At 38.2% G+C, this 20,785-nt stretch overlaps 1 protein-coding gene across 5 annotated transcripts in view; it reads left to right on the top strand.

The window, feature by feature from the left end:
* Nucleotides 1-19,624, top strand: part of nrxn3a (neurexin 3a) — a 208,138-nt gene extending 188,514 nt beyond the window's left edge. Inside the window, exons 21-25 of one of the 5 annotated variants that reach the window (XR_015126338.1) lie at nt 481-570; nt 1,286-1,593; nt 6,268-6,355; nt 13,699-14,219; nt 17,641-17,780. Coding sequence is in view for 3 of the 5 variants with exons in the window: in XM_086274119.1 (XP_086130245.1) it covers nt 481-570; nt 1,286-1,593; nt 6,268-6,355; nt 18,263-18,567 (791 nt within the window). In the remaining 2 variants the exon portion in view is untranslated. The other 4 variants (XR_015126339.1, XM_086274121.1, XM_086274119.1 and 1 more) reach the window with 4 other exon arrangements.
* The last annotated feature ends 1,161 nt before the right edge of the window (nt 19,625-20,785 follow it).

Below are 20,785 nucleotides of genomic sequence, written 5' to 3' on the forward strand. Positions count from 1 at the left end.
CTTGCAGGAGGCCAAAGTCAATTAATTTTAGCTGTCTGGTGCTAAAGTCACAGTTCTTTGGATATATACCAGACACACACATTTTTGCTTCAACAGGTATATTTAGATGACCTCTTTAGCATCCCATCAAGTTGGGCAAAGGCCTGATAACAAGCCAATCATTTGATTCAGGTGTGTTGGAACAAGGATGCATCTAAAAGCTGCAGGACAGCAGTTCTGAAGGACTGGAGTCGGAGACACTGCTCTACACAATGTGAAGAAGAAAAAAGTCAGGATTGTAAACAAAATGTTTGGTAACAGCCAAAGAGCCAAAGATGATGAGCCCTGTGCATCCTCTAACCAACAACCGTTTCAACCAAAATGAATGTTTCTGCTAAATTCAGATTTATTTTGTAAATGTAGCTAGAAATTGATATTTCCTTCATGATGTGACTCCGGTCATCGATCTGTGTTTAATACATGTGTTTTTAAACTTTAAAGGGAACAGCGACATTGAACGCTATCAGATGGCCAATAAGAAAATTCCTTTTAAATTTGCCAGACCAGTAGAAGAATGGCTACAAGAGAAAGGTAATTTCAAATCAACCTGATGTATCTGATTGTGCTAATGTAAAGTTAACTGTAACCTCTAGAATAGCATGAAAACCTCTGAACATGAATGTGAACCCACACACCGCTTAAAAATGAGAACTCACCAAAGAACTAGATAAGTGAATGAATTTGTACAAAAGCAATGTCACTGAAAGTTATAGAAACAGAGCAGCAATAACTGTGAAGGTTGTGTTTTTAATTTAGCGAGTGTGTACACAAACTTCGTCCACAGAGGAGATGTCATCTCCCTACAACCGCTGCACTTATGCAGCTCACATCTGCCTTTCAGCGTCTCCACTACGCAGTAGTGAGATCAAGCACATCTGATTCATTCCTTACTAATTTATTTTCACCAAATGATGTGCTGTTAATGGTTCTTTTTATGTTCTGTTGGTAAAATTCATCATGCAGTTTTATGCCACTGTGTGAGAAATCTATGTTTCAGTTTAGTACATATAATATCATTCAGTTTTAATAAAGGAATACATTATGTATTGTAAATGAATTACTTTTGTCATTGTAAGGTGGAATCAACAGCTAAATATGTGTAGTGTAATGTTTGAGGTTGGCTACTGTGCGCACTGTTGCAGTTTGCTTAGTATTGGGTTTTAGTGGCACCTGGGTGTTTGCATTTTTGTTTTATTCAAAGGTCCTTTCTTTGTTGACAATATCTTACTCTGGATGTCTTCTCTAGGGCGGCAGTTAACAATTTTCAACACACAAGCAACAGTGGCAATTGGTGGTAGTGATCGTGGCCGGCCCTTTCAAGGTCAGCTCTCGGGCCTTTATTACAATGGCCTAAAGGTGTTGAACATGGCAGCTGAAGGCAACCCAAACATCAAGATTAATGGCAGTGTAAGGCTGGTAGGCGATGTACCTAGTGTGCCAGGTTCAGCCAGGACCACAGCCATGTCTCCAGAGATGACAACGTCCTTCATTGAGACTACTACCATGATGTCCACTACGACCACACGGAAACACAGATCTTCCTCAACTGTACAGGTATGTATGTTCTTATGACTTATACATACAGGAAGCAAGAGTCATATTTGTTGTTCTTCAACCTTCATGATTTGATGCATTAACATTTGGTTGCACTTTCTATCACGGCTCGGTAATAAAGTGGTAATAGTAGGGTAACAAAGCGGAAACAAGAACGTAATAATGTGGTAATTTCTAAGTTTTTACCATGCAATTGCCAAAGTAATAACCACTTAGTATCCAAGTAATATTAGTCTGGTAGCAACAGTGTTCACACTGAGTAATATTACATGCAAATTTATGTAATTGGATGATAAGAGCCCAAAAGCTGAGGGTAATAATGTGGAAATACAGCTCGGTAATAAAGTGGTAATAGTAAGGTATCAGGGAAGAAACAAGAATGCAATTGTGTGGTTATTAACACTCAATTACCCATGGTCGTTTCTGTGTAATATGCACGAAACAGCTGCAAAATGCAAATTACCTGTTTCCAATTAATTACATATGAATAACCCATTAAGGCTAACTTAAAGAAGTGTGATTATTACCTGGAAATATTGCTATTAGTTTCTGTGTAATAAGCAGGAAACAGCGCTGCAAAATGCATAACTGCCTGTTTCCATTTAATAATATATTAATAACCATGTAATAACCTTTTAAAGCAAACTTAAAGAATAGTAATGACTACCAGGAAACACCTGTGGAAGCTTTTGTGTAACAAGCAGGAGTTTAATACCATGGTCATGATCGTAAATTAAAACAAGCATCAGGAAATAAGTAATGAACCGGAAACACTTGTGCAAAATGCAAATAATTCAGTTTAAAAGAATAACACATATGATTACATTAGACTCGTATTGGAGTTTAGATAACGCTCTTTCACATGGATGACAACACATAATACGGTCAATCTATTTCAGGAAAGAAGGAAAGAAAGTGGAGCACATTTTTAAAATGTCCTGTATACAAAAATAAGATGCCATCCATCTTCCCCTGCTTGTACAATTCAGGGTGGGGGGGGGGGGGGCGCAACACCATCGCCCTGCACTGCCATCCATAGATCTAGCTGGGGGTGGATAGCTATATTCTGAGTACACTAAACCACCCTAAACTGTTGAAAACTGGAGTGCTTTATTTTTTGGTGACTATGTCTTATTTGAAAGTATAACTAACCACATCTAGTTGTCTGTCCATATTTACAATATTAATGATCAGCTTATTTCATGACAGCATCACTTTTATGCAACCTTAGTTTTTAGAACTACTCTAAGTATTATTAGCTAAGCTAACATTAGCTACTAACTTGCTGTTAGCTACTCTGTTAGTGGTGTAAGTTGACAGTATGTAACATAGATTAATAACTACAAGTCACATGGTGCTAAATATAACTTAAGGAATAAAAAAGGTTTTACATACCTTGCAGTCCTGCAGCAGTTGCTGTAATATGGGTTTGACTCCAAATGTATTGGTATAATCCGTTGGTTTATGCAAGCATGGCTCTATGAGGCCAAAAAGGATGCAAATGGTGGCTAAAGTTAGCAGTTAGAGTAGAATGTAGGCAGCAGTCTGCCATGTACCGCCAGCCAACTCTTTGCAAGCTGCTTCTATTTATGCTTATTAAAAAAAATCAAATGCTTATTGACGAGCGACTATAGCAGTGTAGTCGTGTCTAACTCCAATAATGACCATAATTTTTAAAAAGGTAGATTCAATATAACTATGAAACAGGCAGGTGAACACATGATCCACTGTGGCAACCACTAAAAGGTGCAGCTGGAAGAAGAAAACTTAACATAAGGAAAATATTAACTGAGGCCACAGAGCAAAAAAGTCAAAAGCCCACCTCCCATAGATATCATACAACTATTAATGTTTTTGAAACCAGAAGAGTCAGCGCCTACTGGTCATTAAAAAGAATGTAGGTTTATTGCATTTCCACCGGCTTTACTTTACAGACTCGAATCTATATTCATGCTTTATGTGCAGCTTATAGTCTGGATACAATTTCAAAGGTTTTACACGTTATCTGAACCTAATACAAAGTAGTAGCAGCTGAAAGTGAATGTCTCATTGCTGTGTTGTAGTATCAGATTATCTCGCTTGTGTATCTGCTGTTCCCGTTTTAGGGAGAGAAGGGAAAGACCGACTGGAGTATCTTGACAGATTTTAGAATATGAAATATTTTTAAATATTGAATATTTTTAAAGGATTTTTCTTCTGATGAAAAAGAATTAATGATTTAATATGATTCAGAGCAACTGCTGTGAAGATTACTTGTGATGATTTAGCACTATAGAAATAAAAGTAAAAACTGCATTAATGCAAAGAGCTCATCTGTCAGTTAACCTATGTTAAAAGTATCTGTTTACCGTTACACAATATTAAAGACGTGGGCATTCACAGCTTGGCATGGTTTGGTAGATTCCAGAGTCTTTTGTGCCAAATTTAGGTGTAAAAGATTAAAAAGAAACTGGGGCAAGGATAACAGCCGAACTACTCTTTGCTTGTTGCTCTTACTGCCCTGCTTGGGTTTATGTCAGCTGATGCAAATGGAATAGCTGCTCTTTGATATTAAATGTAAAACCATCTGAATGTATTTAATGTTAGGAACCCTTAGATAATATTGGTAGAACTACTATTTTTCAAATGTTTATATGAGTTTTGTTTATTAGTAAAAAAACAAACAAAAACAAACCAAAAAAAACTCAACTCAAGGTTCTATTGCAGAGCCTTTCAGTTGAACTCAGATCATCTGTACATTACAACATCTATTCAATTCAATTCAATTCAATTTTATTTATATAGCACCAAATCACAACAAGAGTTGCCTCAAGGAGCTTCATAGATACAGAGAAAAACCCAACAATCATATGACCCCCTATGAGCAGCACTTTGGCGACAGTGGGAAGGAAAAACTCCATTTTAACAGGAAGAAACCTCCGGCAGAACCAGGCTCAGGGAGGGGCGGGGCCATCTGCTGTGACCGGTTGGGGTGAGAGAAGGAAGACAGGATAAAGACATGCTGTGGAAGAGAGACAGAGGTTAATAACAGATATGATTCAATGCAGAGAGGTCTGTTAATACATAGTGAGTGAGAAAGGTGACTGGAAAGGAAAAACTCAATGCATCATGGGAATCCCCGGCAGCCTACGTCTATTGCAGCATAACTAAGGGAGGATTCAGGGTCACCTGGTCCAGCCCTAACTATATGCTTTAGCAAAAAGGAAAGTTTGAAGCCTAATCTTGAAAGTAGAGATAGTGTCTGTCTCCCGAATCCAAACTGGAAGCTGGTTCCACAGAAGAGGGGCCTGAAAACTGAAGGCTCTGCCTCCCATTCTACTTTTAAATACTCTAGGAACAACAAGTAGGCCTGCAGAGCGAGAGCGAAGCGCTCTAATAGGGTGATATGGTACTACAAGGTCATTAAGATAAGATGGGGCCTGATTATTTAAGACCTTGTATGTGAGGAGCAGGATTTTGAATTCTGGATTTAACAGGAAGCCAAAACAGGAGAAATCTGCTCTCTCTTTCTAGTCCCTGTCAGGACTCTTGCTGCAGCATTTTGGATCAGCTGAAGGCTTTTCAGGGAGTTTTTAGGACTTCCTGATAATAATGAATTACAGTCGTCCAGCCTGGAAGTAATAAATGCATGAACTAGTTTTTCAGCGTCACTCTGAGACAGGATATTTCTAACTTTAGAGATGTTGCACAAATGGAAGAACGCAGTCTAACATATTTGTTTAATATGTGCGTTGAAGGACATGTCCTGGTCAAAAATGACTCCAAGGTTCCTCACAGCGTTACTGGAGGCCAAGGTAATGCCATCCAGAGTAAGAATCTGGTTAGATACCATATTTCTAAGCTTTTCAGGGCCGAGTACAATAACCTCAGTTTGATCTGAATTAAGAAGCAGAAAGTTAGCGGCCATCCAGGTCTTTATGTCTTTAAGACATTCCTGCAGTTTAACTCATTGGTGTGTGTTATCTGGCTTCATGGACAGATAGAGCTGGGTGTCATCTGCATAGCAGTGTAAATGTATGCTATGTCTTCTAATGATGCTGCCTAAGGGAAGCATGTATAATGTAAACAGAATTGGTCCTAGCACTGAACCAGTTCCGAAGTTATATTACCCGGCAAGCAGGCAACAGAAGAAAGGTTCAAGTGTGGAACCACCAGCTGAGGTCATTCTGTGTATATGTCAGGTATATAACACCCAGAGCCTACAGAAAGTAAATAACATTTAGCAACTTTGCCTGACCTAATAGCAGAGGACTTTGCACCCAGTGTAGACTTAGCATAACTCCAAAGCATTCAATAGACGGGGCAGACCCTAAAGTCATCAAAAGTCCAAATAAATTTGGGAGACAGTAGATGTTTGGAGAAGTATGAAAGAGGGTATTTGCGTTCGACACCAAAGACCATCTTAATTAGAACGCCACCAACAAAATAGTGTAAATAACAGCTGAGCCATGGAAAAAACTATAACAAACTGAAAGCTCTGAAAAACGATGAACCTTGACTTAAGATCTTTTGCTCGTTGTTGTGCTCCTGTGATTGGCATTCACTTTCTAACTTGTCTTAAATATTCTTCTCCTCTCTTTATGCGCTACTTTGTGTCTTCTGGTGGCTCTTTGCTGTTTTGGTATATTTGCTATGGATACTGTGTCTCTGATGATCAACATTCTGGCCCTGAAGCACCAAGAGGACATTGGGTCATCTGCCGAGTGTTCGAGTGATGATGAAGATGAGGAGGAGTGTGAAACTAGCCGTACAGGTGGGCTAGGTTAGTTTGCATTTGCTTGCTTTCTATGTGCTGTCACTCATCTGCAATAGAGGATCGAGGTATCCTTAAAGCATCACGCCCCCATGGTCAGTCAAAGTGTATCTTAATAAATGGCCAAGGTGGTAACAGTAAGCTAAGCCCAATTCCTCAGCAATACTTAATGTAAGAAAACTGGGTATTCAAATGTATTTGTACATTCAGAATCTTAATTTAGCACAGTGCTAATGTATCAAGGTCATGAGCTACACTTGCACATGGGGTTATACAAAGTAGTCAACATGGTCACCAATGTACATTCAATTGTTGTCTGCTAAGGGGGAAAATGAGGGTTAGTCCATGTCATCACCAGTATGCCGAGTTTGTATGATGGTGAACCATGTTCTCTGTACTGATGCTGAACTTATAACATCATGTTTGAGTCCATTGCTTCTGCCATTCATTGCTCTGTTGATTTTAAGTTTCAAACAGTACATTTGAACAGTTTTTGGTTTTAGATTTTGTGTTCAGCTAAAGTGTTGTCTAGTTTACATCAATGTATTTTAATTTTGGTTTCTATTTGTGCTTTCCCAGATTTAGAGGCTTGCATTGGTACATGTGCTAGAGAACAGATATCATTGAATTTCTGTGTACAGGTTTTTCTTTTTTTGGGTTACACTTTTGCTTTTAGGTGTACTTGTTATTCTGTCTTTTTTGTACCTAAATATTTAAAATAAACGACTAAATAAATAAAATGTTGCGATAACTTAACACTCAAATTGAAAGAGTTTGGGAATTTCCATATTTCAGTTTTTGTAGTGGACAGTTAACAGATATATTTTTGCTATGGCACAAAAGCATAGACACGTATTTCTTAGGTAGATAAAAAGTTGAAAGTTGTTAGTTTTAATATGATCACAGGAACATCCACCAGGTCACTCAGGAGTTGGGGTAAGCTACATCTTAGCCACACACCAAAAAGTATTTTCAGAAATGGAAAAGACGTTGCTTTTCAAGTAAAGTGTTTCTGTGATAAGATTTATTGTAACACTAAACCTGACTCTACCTTTAACACCCAAACAGGTCATCTGGTGGATGTAAATAGGTGGAGGTTCTGTGTCTCATTTACAGCACAATCGTCGATGCGAAGGTTGATTTTCACCCAAATAGTAAACGTAATGCCACCAAAGTGGAGCTATGGGTGTGAACTGCATGTTAAAACAGTCGAGATATCTATAAAATCACAAATGTTGGAGGTGATAGTGTGATAAAGAAACATTTACGCCGTTTCTTAAGTTCCCTTTAGGGAAATGGATATAGTGTGATTCCTAATCCGGAAAGATGATGTTCATCACAACATATGCCCTTACTGAAGGTCATTCCCAAATTTTTTCAGAGTATGTGAAATATTGTTGTTAAATGGGTTTAAAACGGTCAGGTCCAGGGTGAGATCCATGGGGATTTGTGAAGAAAGACAAAGACAGGGCCCCAGTCATCCAATCATATGTTTACACAGAAATTCACATCATTCTAACCCGGACATCACGTTGACGTTGACAGCTGCATGCTTTGATTTTACTTTTCTTTTGCTCCTTTTTCTAAGTCGATGCTTTTTTCTGGTTGTTTTGCATTTTTTAAAGTTTTGTTGCCAAGACTTCATTCCCGCCTTTTCGCCAGTTGTCTAAAAATGCATTTTTGTATTTTGGCCTCATCATGTGTGGCATGACGTTTTGGTGGGTGACAACTGTTTCCAGCTGTTAAAAAAAAAAGAAAAAAGAAAACACACACACATCACCTTATTATTTCAAAGCAGCTACAAAGGCAGAAAAAAGAAACTTTTCTTGCCATCAACGTTTTAATCCTGAACATACCGAGGTCCACACGAGACTGACGGCAGAACCAGTCTGCCGTCCTGCTTTGACTTCCTTTCTAAAGCTGCTTTACATTTGAACATGTTTTGGTGCTGATGGCAAAAAAGGACTTTTTGCCACAAATTCTGCTTTCTTCATTTTCTTTTCTTAAGCGATCATTGTTATCATGGTATGATAAACTCTAAAAATCATTGACTTCAGGAAGATCGTTTCTTGCATGTGTTTTGACTGATACCATGCGCCTGCAATTACACAAACTTGGTTGTTTTGTTTGCATTTCTGTTTACGTTGGAAGCCATTTTTTGTGGTTGCATCATCATCAATGGTCATCTTTCTCACTCAACGCAGTGTTTTTCTTCTTTTTCTTTCCTTTTCTTTTCTTCGTGTGGCTGTTGTCTGTCTGGTTTGTTTAGAGAATTTATCAAGTGATTCTGTTCTCTGTTGTAAATTTTCCGTTTTCCTTTTTTTCTTTCAGTTGATTTCATAAGATGGCAACTAAAAGGGCTTCTTAAATGGTTTTACTGCAAACTATTAAAAACCTTCAGTGTGCAAATAAGCAGGTTACATTTTTTCCATGAAAAAGGCCAACAACCAGTAACAAATATTGTGCTAATCCTTCATTTAAATCCTGTAAGATGCTAGCATCACTCACTGATGAGACTGCACTAGAGACAAACATAAACTTCTGACTCAACATGTCTAACTAGATCAAATCTGAGAAGCATTTTCAGTTAATTGTCCAGTTGTTCTTATGAAAAATGCCAAAAATGTTGCAACAATAATTGTTTTATCAAACAGGGTAGAGAAAAAATAACTTGGATCATATAATATTAGTTTGTGATTGCAGGGTTCGGCTAAAGATGCATTTACATTCTGTCATAGGGTTCCTTATTCTTCTCTAGTTTTTACTGAACTATACAGAATAAAATCTCTTTGACTCTTAAGTATTATTTAATAATATTAAATAAAATGTTAAATAGTGTTTTTGTACATACAACACATTTAGGAAAGTTTGGCTCAAAAATAGGTTGTACTTTAAGACCGTACATCCCAGCAAGTCTCGATGGGTTTTACCTTTGGAGACAGTATTTATCAATTTAAGCATTTCATTTTCTTCTGATGTTTTGATTATCTGGGGGATCTTGGCTGCATCAAACTTGCTTTTGGATATTTAGGCTCCTTCTTCTCTTTAATTTGATTATCACAAAGGTTTGTCAGTTATTACCAGGATGAAGTCGTCTTTGGCCTATGAACAGAAAAATATCTTTCCTTAGGGTAGTTGTTGCAGTATAATGTAGGATCTTTGGGAAATTCTCGTGGTCTTCAGATAACTGCTATTCTAGTGACTTTACTTTCTTATCCTGTGGCTCCACATGCAATGGATTTCACCCATAATCAACCAGTGTGATAAAAATGAAAGTAACAGATAAAAGCAAAGCCATAAATTTAACAATAATAATGATAATTTCCTTTTTTTTAAGGGTTCATTTTAAAGTAAATTATTATATAAGGGAGGGGTTTAGAGACTATATGCTGGATGTGCACTCAAACACAAATCACACACAGAAAGGTGTTGACCATTTTCTGAAGCGTGACTCATGATAATATTTTTTTTTTTTGACTTCCTACAACCTCTGACATTGTTTATTTAGTTCAGGCTAATCAGAGATTTGCCATCTTATGGAATTCATGTCGAATTCAATTTTGACCTACATGGAAAAACATGTAGTTATAATACTGACTCATATATCAGATGACACTACAGGTTTAAAGCTGATATCCTTATTTTTTGTATCATCAAATGATAATCATTTCTATTTATGAGAATTGTAGAATAAGTTACAATTATATATGTTTAAATGCTGCAATTATTCAATGACAATAGGATGTTTCTGAACGTAAAACGATATGTAGAAGTGAAAGACATAAATGTCATCAGATGACATATTACACTATATCATTGTTTATTTTGTGCAAATTGAGCTAAAATGCAGAAGCAGCGTGTGAAAATGAAGTATTCCTTCAACAGAAGATGGGAACAAAGGTCTCGAATCGGCCCAGCGTAACGCCACAACTCCTCACTGAAAGGCTGTGCCAAGAGATTTATAATAATAACAATAATAATGGATTGCTTTTACAAAGCGCTTTTCGGGGCCCTCAAAGCGCTTCACAATTGCAGTATTTATTCACTCTCACATTCACACACTATTTATGTATAAACTAATGTTTAAAAACTTCAATGGGCCAGAATTCCTCCATCACAATATGAGAGACTGATAAAGCTGCACAGGAAGTTGTTACTGAAGGTGTATTGAATCACTGGGTGTACTTTTTTCACACACTGCTTCTGCACTTTGCTTAGTTTTTGATAACTAATAGCACAGTATAATATGTCACGTTTTGTTGTGCATCTGACTTTAAATAATTTTAGAATCTACTGAGGACCGTATGATGATATATGGGGATAATTCAGAACAGACCTACGATATTAATGTCTTGATATATCAAACCTTAAAACGGAAACATATTGTACTTTCTGTTTCACTGTAGTTATATTGATACAGGACAACAAACATTCTGACACTACAAAAACTATATCCCAATTAAAACAAGTGGTTTCGTTCATTAAATAAATAAAGTTTTAAACCAAGATTGCAGTCATAAAACTGTAAATGTTACTATTCTCAATAGTAACATTTACAGTTTTATGCTTTATTAAGGTTTAAAGTAACAGTTTCTAGGATTTTTGTTTCAAGTCTCTAGAAGTAACACAACTGTAACTAAACCTTAAGCTCACTGATGAAACGATTGCTTTTATATTTGCGGCAGTACAATCTGTCTGTCAAAAGCAACACAACTAGAAAGAAGCAAATAAGTTACTGCTGACGCTAATGTAAACCAAAGAGTTCCTACTGCTGCGTCTTCATCTTGAAAACATTAAAGCAGGGAAACATGAGCTGACTTTTCATAGAAAAGAGAACACAGTTGACCTCCGCTAAGAACGAGCTCCTGGCCACAGGAAGGAGAATCTCCCTTTTAACAGGAAGAAACCTCCGGCAGAACCAGGCTCACAGAGGGGCGGGGCCATCTGCCCCAACTGATTTTGGGTGAGGGGAGGAAGACGGGAAAGAACACATCCTGTGGAAGAGAGACAGAGATTAATAATAACAAATGAATAAAGTCTTGTATAAACCCACAGTGAATAAGAAAGAGTGACTAACCCTAACAGTGAAGTGTCTGTCTCCTGGATCCAAACTGGAAGCTGGTTCCACAGAAGAGGGGCCTGAAAACTGAAGGCTCTGCCTCCCATTCTACTTTTAAATACTCTAGGAACAACAAGTCAACTTTCATTATGCTCTACAGTTTAAACTCACAGTGAGTGCAGCAAAAAGTCGTGATGGAAGAAGACAAGTTATGCATAGTGTTTTGTTCACATATTGATTTACCATCCTCATCAGGTCTGGGTCACAGAGGCACCAGTCTAATCAGAGATTCCCAGACCTTACATTCTTGGCCCAAGCCAGCTGTCAGACATAATCTCACCACCCTATCGTCTCAATAGAAAATGAATGAAACAGCTCAACAAGGAGTAGGAAGCATGCTAGTCAGATGCCTGGACCACGTCAACTGGCTCTTGCTTTAATGAAAAGGAGCTGTGTTTGCTTGAATGACCACACCTTTCAACATGCTTCTCGCGCTTCTATAAAAGGCCAGATTCCCTTTGGAAGAAATCCTTTTCTGCCACATGTGCCCACAGTTGCATTCTTTCAGTCACAGCTGGTGGACATAGGTGCGAGTGTAACATGAATCTGTTCTAAATCAAAAACCGTGCAAAAGCCTGGCTCTCTCTGCACAGCTGTCTGCTACAGTGTCCACGTAAGCACAGATGCTCTTTCTTCCCCCCCTCATGAAGCTAACCAAGACATATTTGAAGTCCTCCACTCGAGGCAGAATTCCTAAACTAGACTGAGGAATTCACCTGTTTTCTCACGAGAACATTTGGAGTGCTGACCCAGCATGGACCAAAGTTGTCCAAGTTGCTACTTTAAGATCCTTGTTTGATCTAATAAGATAAGTTTTGGCTTGGCAGCAATTTATCCCAAACTCCCCCTCTGGAGAACACCTTTGCAACATGCACAGTCTAATGGATATCAGCTTTATACTTGTCTTTTAAATTCTAATGAAATGCATTCCACATTTAATAAAACATTATTAATGTATGTTTTATGTTACTTGTTTCTGTTTCTCACACACTGCTGTTAGTTCAACGTGAGCTGTGTCCCAATTGCATACTCTATACAACTATTTTCTTTGGTGATTGGAGGGGTGGGGCTATTGGGATTGTTTAAAGTGACAAACTCGTCATGTGAGTTTGCGTCCTGGATACATTGGACGTTGAATGAACAGACATCGGGGAACTGCTAATGGCTTTCCAAAGTTGCAGCTTGGCTGTGTGCAACCTTGCAGCACACGTTTCTTTTCAGTGTAAACTCCTGTTTAAACTTCACTGGTTATGAGATTGGGACACAGCGTCTGTCTCCTGTTCTTCTAACATCGGTCAGTCCTACCTGCGCCCAGTTTGCTGTGTCGTTTCTTTTCTACTTTCCCTAAATGCAACTTACTTTAAGCATGCATCAACATCCTGCAGTACAACTAAAACGAAACCAAAGGAGAGTTCTAATAACAACCCATTTTCAGCCAGTACCATCGCTCTCCGATGTACACCCAGACTGCACGGCCGGTTCATGTTTAAAAACTAACATTACAAATAGATTTGTCATCAAGAAACACACGAGAGAGGAGCCCGTCGTCCAGTCGAGCACCTTTCTCAGCAGTGTCTGTTTTCTATTGTGTGCATCTGGTTGTAGTGTGTGCAAAATTTTAAATGGCTTCGTTCTTCCATCTTAACATTTTTCATTTGATAGTTTTTAACTGGTCATATTTTTGGTAGTTTATCCAATTGGTTTTGAATATGTTTTTGGCTTTACAAGTCTGTTTTCTATTCTTTTATGGTTTTTCTTTTTGAAATCAGATAATACATAAATTACTATTTTGTGAACAATTTCCATATAATTTAACTTTTTGGGCTTTGGAACTCCTTCACAGCGACTAGCTTGTGTGTTTTACTTTCAGCACTAAGCTCTCCTAAGTCACAATGAAAGCAACATTCAAAAGATGGCAAAAAAGTCCGACTTGTTTGAACCTGTTCAGAAACTCACAAATTAGTAGGTGAAGCAGTTCCACATCCACTTGTCACATTTCTTCCATTTTTCAGATTTTTTACAATCTTTTTTCACAAAAAAGAGGGAAAAAAAAGAAAGAAAGAATATTTTGACTGTAATGAAACAAACAAACAAACAAACGAATGAATTGCATGGCTAAGAAGTTGCAGTTTAGGGTTTGTGAGACATGTCAGTGTTAGAGTTTTTCTGTTCTTTTCTGTAGATGGGCATGTATATTGCTCATTGTTTGTATATCCCCATCCCTTCCTTACAGCCCAAAGCTCTAATGCCGCCCGACCGCTTCGTACTGCCTTTACATGGACATGGCAACTGACTTACACTGTCACCCTCATCATCCTCATTTCCTATGTAATATGTTCGTAGGTCCCAATCCCTCTTCACCCTTTCCCTTGTCTTTAGAGATTTTACAATATAAAGTCATCCATCCATTCTAAAGAACATATGTCAAATTAAGCAAAAACTATAACATGAATAGATTTTAGGTGTCACTGAAGTCTCTTGCAATGAAAAAAAGATACACAGATTTTTTTGTACAAAACAACTTATTTACCAGGAAAAAACAAAAGATAAAAAACAGTATTATGGTGTTTATTTTTTATGTTATGTGGTGTGGTTGTATGTGTTGTTGCCTCCCTGTACCGTCACGTTTTAAGATAGAACACAATCTACAATGGATAAAAATGACCTTTAACAGTGGCTATCCAACAGTCTTACCCAACTTTTCCTTTGTAAATTCTTTTCCTCATGCCTAACTCACGTGGGCAATTTGTTGATGTAAGTTGACGATATCCAGTCTGTACGTTTTCTCCTTGCACTGATTTTCAAAGATGCAGTTTGTAAAATGTGAGGCTTTTCCCAATGTTTCATTTTAGGTGTGTCAGACTACTGGCAAGGTGACATTTTACATTAATATACTCGGAATTAGCTGCTTTCTTCCATCCGTATTAGTAGCTTACTGGCTCTTTCAAATTTCCCACGTGTGGCATTAATAAAGGTTATCCTATCTTAGTCATTTTAAAGAGTTTATTCGTTTCTTATTCTGCATTACAGTATCGATCAGCTGTTATGCCGGCACTTGCTCTCAGAAACCTTTCGATATATATCCTTTAGGGATATAAGTAAATTAAACTATGACAACAGCCTTTTATATGTAGCCATATTGGATTGTTATTTTGATGCCCCGTAAAAGCCACTTATACTTGTTAACATGCAACACACACACACACACACACACACACACACACACACACACACACACACACACACACACACTTAGTCTAACTGACATAACATGACGTGACATGAAAGACTGCCTTTCATTAACGGTTTAGGCTCACACCAGTTTGTTTGATGAAGTAAAACCCTTCAGATATCTTAAACAAAAAGTAACAAGCCTGTTTTGAAAATGTGGAAAGTGTTCAGAAATGTTTCAGAGGAATAAATACTCAAGTACAGTAACAAAATGGTATACTTTATTACTTCTCACGTCTGGATAGAGTCAAAGCATTAGGTTCACATTAGTGTAAATTTCCCTTTTTGGTTAATATCCTCGCGGTTGTAGAATACTTTCATGCAGAATAAGCGTTAATAAATTTAAAATGACTTTTAAAATGCAGGTATTGTACTACTACTCATCCAAAGAAATAACTGATTAGTGGTGAATATGTGTATGTAATATATATACAGTAGTAACACTTTTTAGAAGCTAATGATCTTAAGGACAGGTTTTGGTTTTAAAATCTTGCAAACTGCATCTCTTAACCCTGGATATGTTTTATAGAAATGATCATCTTAAATTTTGTGCTTGTGGATGTTGTGTTTGTGATTATTTGTGAGTTGCATACTTGCTGCTTTTAGTTGACATCTAATTTGGTATGTGCATCAACAACTGTATACAGGTGCTCTACTGCATGGAGACTTTTTATGTCAGTGTAACAGTCGCATTTTCGATGTTTACTCCGACTGTTGCCAGCTTTAGATTACAGACTATGATAAGTACATCAAACTCTTTTATACAAAGTGTAAAATATTATCAGTCCTATTTTTGTACAAATTCAATTCTGCAAATGTTGGGATGCTGTATGAAATGTAACTACAAACAGAATGCAATGATTTGCAACAACAACAATGAAAAACAAACAAACAAACAGTTTAAACTGGCATTTTCCTTCTTCTTTCTAATACTAACACCTCAGGTTAGTTTAAATACCTCAGGTCTGCTCACTGATCCTCACCCCACTTTGTAGCCGAGCTTCATCAGCTCGTTCTTGAAAATTGGTACACCATGTCAAAACGTGCAAGGTGTGTGGTCACTGACTTGTTGAAATAAGCAAGACTTCCTGTAATAAATATTGCCTGGTTGATGCCATACCTTGTAAACATGTTTACAGTGCGAGTAACCAATGCCAATGCCTGCACAATCACAAATGCTGGCTTTTAGCTGTGCTTGATAACAAGCTAGATGGCCTCTCTCTCCAAAAAGAACTGTTAAGCAGTCAGGCCAGAGCACAGTTTTCCACTTTGCATTTATTTCAAATGAGTGTGGGCCCAAGACAGTCATTTACATACACAGTCATATGTTACTTGATAACCTGATTAGGTGTTTTTGTTTCGTTTTTTGTTGTTGTTCAACAACTTTTCCAATCTTGAAGTGCATAAAATTCAAAGTGAATATTTTAATATACTATAAATAATTTGCAAATCATTGTACTGTGTTTTTATTTAGATTTTTCAGCCTTTCCCAATGTTTTCAGGAGGAAATATAGTGGCATCATCTGTTTTATCAAAATTATTTTTATTGCATGTGCGATAAAATGATTTTGGCTTGATATATCAGTTTACCTTACTTTCTTTAGGAAAAAACTGTATCTTATAAAACGACTCAACTAAATATGATTTAAGTAATTTGCATTTAGCACAATTTAGCATGACAAAATGTAATGGATTACATCTGAGGACCGGAGAGTTTGTTAAATGTGGTTAGTAAGTAGGGATGGGTATCGTTTAGGTTTTATCCGATACCGGTGCTTAAACAGTGCTCGAATCGGTGCTTAAACAATGGAAAAAACACAAACTTTGTCCAAAAACCTCTCATGTTTAACTGTTTTCCACTTTTTCTTTGGTCATTTTAGCCTTTTTGGCCAGGGTGAAGGGAGTATCTGCCATCAAACAAGAAGACAGCCGCATGTAGCTATGATGATGTTTGCTAGTTCACCTTACATGCATTAATGTAATAACGTGGTTAGCCTACTCAACGTAAATTACACACCAACAACATTAAGCTACTCACGCAGAGAAGAACGGCTGCTGCTGCATCATCATCCTCATCATTTCTGCTACACTGGCAGGGCTAGGGGCCAGGACTCTCCTCTTCGGATTCTTGGGAGATGTTGCTAACTCCGGGTCTGATAACAGGCACCACACCCGCACTCAAGCTATCAAATACGGCGCATTTCTCGGCTTTTAACAAAACGCTATACATCGCCAGGTGTTTCATCAGATTCGAGGTGTTACCTCCTTTGCACAGTATCACCTTAAAGCACTTGTTGCAGGGTGCTGAGTTTGCATCGTTTGCTGTGAAGTACAGACAGACTTTGACCGCTTCGCCTTGGGCATTTTTAATCTGTAGCTCTGCTCTAAAAGAACGTACGTACCTGGGCCCGCCTACTACGCTTGCAAAGGTAAAATGATTGGCTAGAATCTAAAGTGTGTGACGTCTCAGGGAAAAAAAAGCACCGAAATAAAGCACCGAAATGTGCGCTGCTTTTTGGTCTGGTTACTACCGTTTATGTCAGAACCGGTGCCATCATGGCACCGGATACCGGTACCCATCCCTATTAGTAAGTGGATCATTTCTCTCCATTGACAGAAATCACCTTTGAGGACACATTATTAACGGTATCTTCTATGTATATGCGTCAAACAGCACCTACCTGCTCTTGGTGCAGAAATAACTTGTTCTTCAGTTTGTTAAACAAAGATAGATAAGTCATGCATTTTTACTTCCTTTGGAACTTAGAGCAGGATTCAAAGATAAATGTGCATCACTTTTGACTGATTTATTAGAAACCGATATGCCAAGTCATGATCATTGATTTGAGATGAGGTGTTGTGAGTCCAGGTGTGTCAAATGCATTGCACTGTCTTAATAAAACGTTGCCCTCTAACGTGTCTACATGTGTGTCTCTAACCCCAGGAGATGAGTTAGTCGTCAAAATACTTGAGGATCCATTAGTGCACCCCTCTGTAGCTCCTTGTACACCCTTCATTCCCACTCCCTCAACCCACCACCCACTCCTCACCATTTTGAGACCACCAAAGAGTCCCTGTCCAAGGCCACTGAGGCGGGGCTACCTTGCTTGTCGGACCGAGGCAGCGATGATTGTGATGATGATGGCTTGGTGATATCGGGGTATGGCTCTGGGAAAGCGTTCAAGTCTAAGCTGCCACCCTACTGATGATGAAGATTTTTACTCAACCTTCTTCTTGGTAACAGATAAGACCTTGTCCACGTCAGGCTTTCAAGGTGACTACAAAGCAAATGCAACCAAGACTTTTATACGTAACAAACCTTCCATCTCCAGACGCAGTAGGACTACCACTATCGCCATAGCACGAACCGCCGACCAGAGCCGCACCACCACCACCTCTGCCTCCACCGCAACCCTCCAAACAGCCAGCTGGCAAAACGAATAACCGCGAGCTAAAACCCCGGCCCGACCTAGCGTTGCTTCCATTGCCCACATCCTTTGAGGTAGACAGCACCAAGCTGAGGGGCCCATTAATAACCTCCCCAATGTTCCGTAATATACCCACAGCACTTCCCACAGAGCCAGGCGTCAGGCGAGTTCCAGGGCCCTCGGAAGTGGTCCGCGAATCTAGCAGCACCACCGGGATGGTCATCGGAATAGTGGCGGCCGCTGCCCTGTGCATCCTCATCCTTCTATATGCCATGTATAAGTACAGGAACAGGGATGAAGGCTCCTACCAGGTGGACGAGAGCAGGAACTACATAACCAACTCGGCTGTGCAGAGCAATGGCGCTGTCATGAAGGACAAACAGCAAAGCTTGAAAGGCAGCAACAAGAGACAGAAAAACAAGGATAAGGAGTATTATGTGTGACTGTGAGACTTTCGTGTACACGAGAGAGCGAAGAAAGAGAGCACTAAGAGAACTTTTACTTATCAGTTTCCTCGTGAGGAGCTATGACAAATGATGGTATAATATGGAACTTGAAAATTCTTATACTGTGCTGAGTAGTTGAACTGATGATATGTACTGTAACATAAAGCACACTTACTATTAAGCAAAAGCTTAATGACAAGGTTAAATAGCAACTTTAGAGACCTTACTCTTCTATCTGGTCAGAGACATTATTGGTAGAGAAATACTTCACAGCATCATTCTCCTAAGTGACTTTTAGAGCTACGTGATCCTTGGCATTAAACAATTTTTTGTGAAATTGTTAATTACAAAAGGCTCATAAAATTACACCTTTTCAGCATGTAAACAACATAGTGCTTAACAAGAGGGGGTCAGGCACACAATGGTTGTAAAAATAAAGGACTCTTGTATCAAAATATTACCAATTTTTATGGTTTATAAATAAGTGCTGTGTCTTAACTATTTTTGCTCCAGGCTAATGAGAAACCAACAAAAGAACAGCAAGAAAAGAAAATGATTTCTGTGTATAAACTAATGGAGAGGGCATACCTCAGAACACAATTATTCTCATTGTCTGGCTGACACAGTGAAGCTTTGTGGAGAGAGCTTGCCAGTTCTCTCGGTAAGAAACACGTGATTGTAAAATGCATGCCATCCTGATTCATATGGTATAGCACAAGTCCAGTATGCAGTGTTCGACTTGGACCACGTTCTCTTTAATGCACAAGCCAAAACGTCATCATTAGATTGGGACTTGCCCTGAGCCCCTGAAAACTGCTGAAAAATCTGCAAAAGAAAAAGGTCTAATATCGACGCATAGCTAGTGGTGGTCTTCTCTCTTTGCAAAATTGTGTGTTGGTTCATTGCGTATCATTCTCTTTTTTATGGAGGTGTCAGGAAGAAGACAAATGCAGTACTACAACACTGTTAACAAATGTGTATACAGAAATAAATCTAATGTTGAAAGTGTGAATTCTATCTGCTATCGCAGTCAACTGTGTCAAAAAAGAAGAAATTTGTTTACATATTTTATTACATGCTATCTGTTGTACTTTGTAGGTAGTAAATTGTACATATACCATGACAGTTGTAATTTTTAGTACCACTATTGTACAGACTAAACACATGGTTTATCAACAGATTTCATGAGAAATTTATTAACTGTTATTAATTTACATGGAGAAAGACTCTAACGAGAATGTGAAGAATCATATTGCTATTCATAAAGAATAAAATGTATCGTTAGCCTAGAAATCTAAAAAGAGATGTTTCTAAAGTTGCATGAATATTTAATTACTGTCCGACAAATACAACGTGCCCTTTCTTCTGTACCATGACTTTCTTGTTCTGGGTGACAGTACTGATTTGTTTAGTTTCATTTTAAGTTTTTTGGAGAGAACAACATCAGATTTATGACAAAGAGACAACAAAAGAATGGGCCTTCAAAGTTTGGAAAGACAAATTCTGTGGGACCATAAATCATTGCTCAATTGTCCTTTTATGTTTCCATTACCTGTCATTGTCATTAAGTCACCAGGTGCAGTCTTTTTCTTAGAAATCACATTTTTGTCACAATTGTTACTTTTCATAACCTTTTTCCATCAGTTTGATAACAAATAAAACTTTTTTTCTTCAGACGTTATACTGTACTCGTTGGGTAAATATGGTTAGTTTTCACTGTCGTTAGTCTTCACTAAAATACTGTACCGTTTTGACATTTACCACAAATCTCATCACAGAATCAGGCATACTATTTCTTAGAGGAAAACAGTTTAAAAACTATAAAAACTTTTAGCTTTTCTCCTCAAATGAAAGCTGAAGGCTCTGCCTCTACTTTCAAATGTCTTACGAACCACAAGTAAACTGTTCTGTGGGGCTAATACAGCACTATTCCTCTTAGACAAGGCCTTGTATGGGTGATGTACACGCTCTCTTTCTAGTCCCTGTCAGGACTCTTGCTGCAGCATTTTGGATCAGCTGAAGGCTTTTCAGGGAGTTTTTAGGACTTCCTGATAATAATGAATTACAGTCGTCCAGTCTGGAAGTAATAAATGCATGAACTAGTTTTTCAGCGTCACTCTGAGACAGGATATTTCTAACTTTAGAGATGTTGTGCAAATGGAAGAAAGCAGTCTTACATATTTGTTTAATATGTGCATTGAAGGACATGTCCTGG

This window comes from Aulonocara sp. 'chitande type north' Nkhata Bay, linkage group LG19 (genome assembly GCF_057382095.1).
Source record: "Aulonocara sp. 'chitande type north' Nkhata Bay isolate Kocher_YH1m ecotype deep benthic linkage group LG19, A_spYH_male_GT1.1, whole genome shotgun sequence".
Lineage (NCBI taxonomy): Eukaryota > Metazoa > Chordata > Actinopteri > Cichliformes > Cichlidae > Aulonocara > Aulonocara sp. 'chitande type north' Nkhata Bay.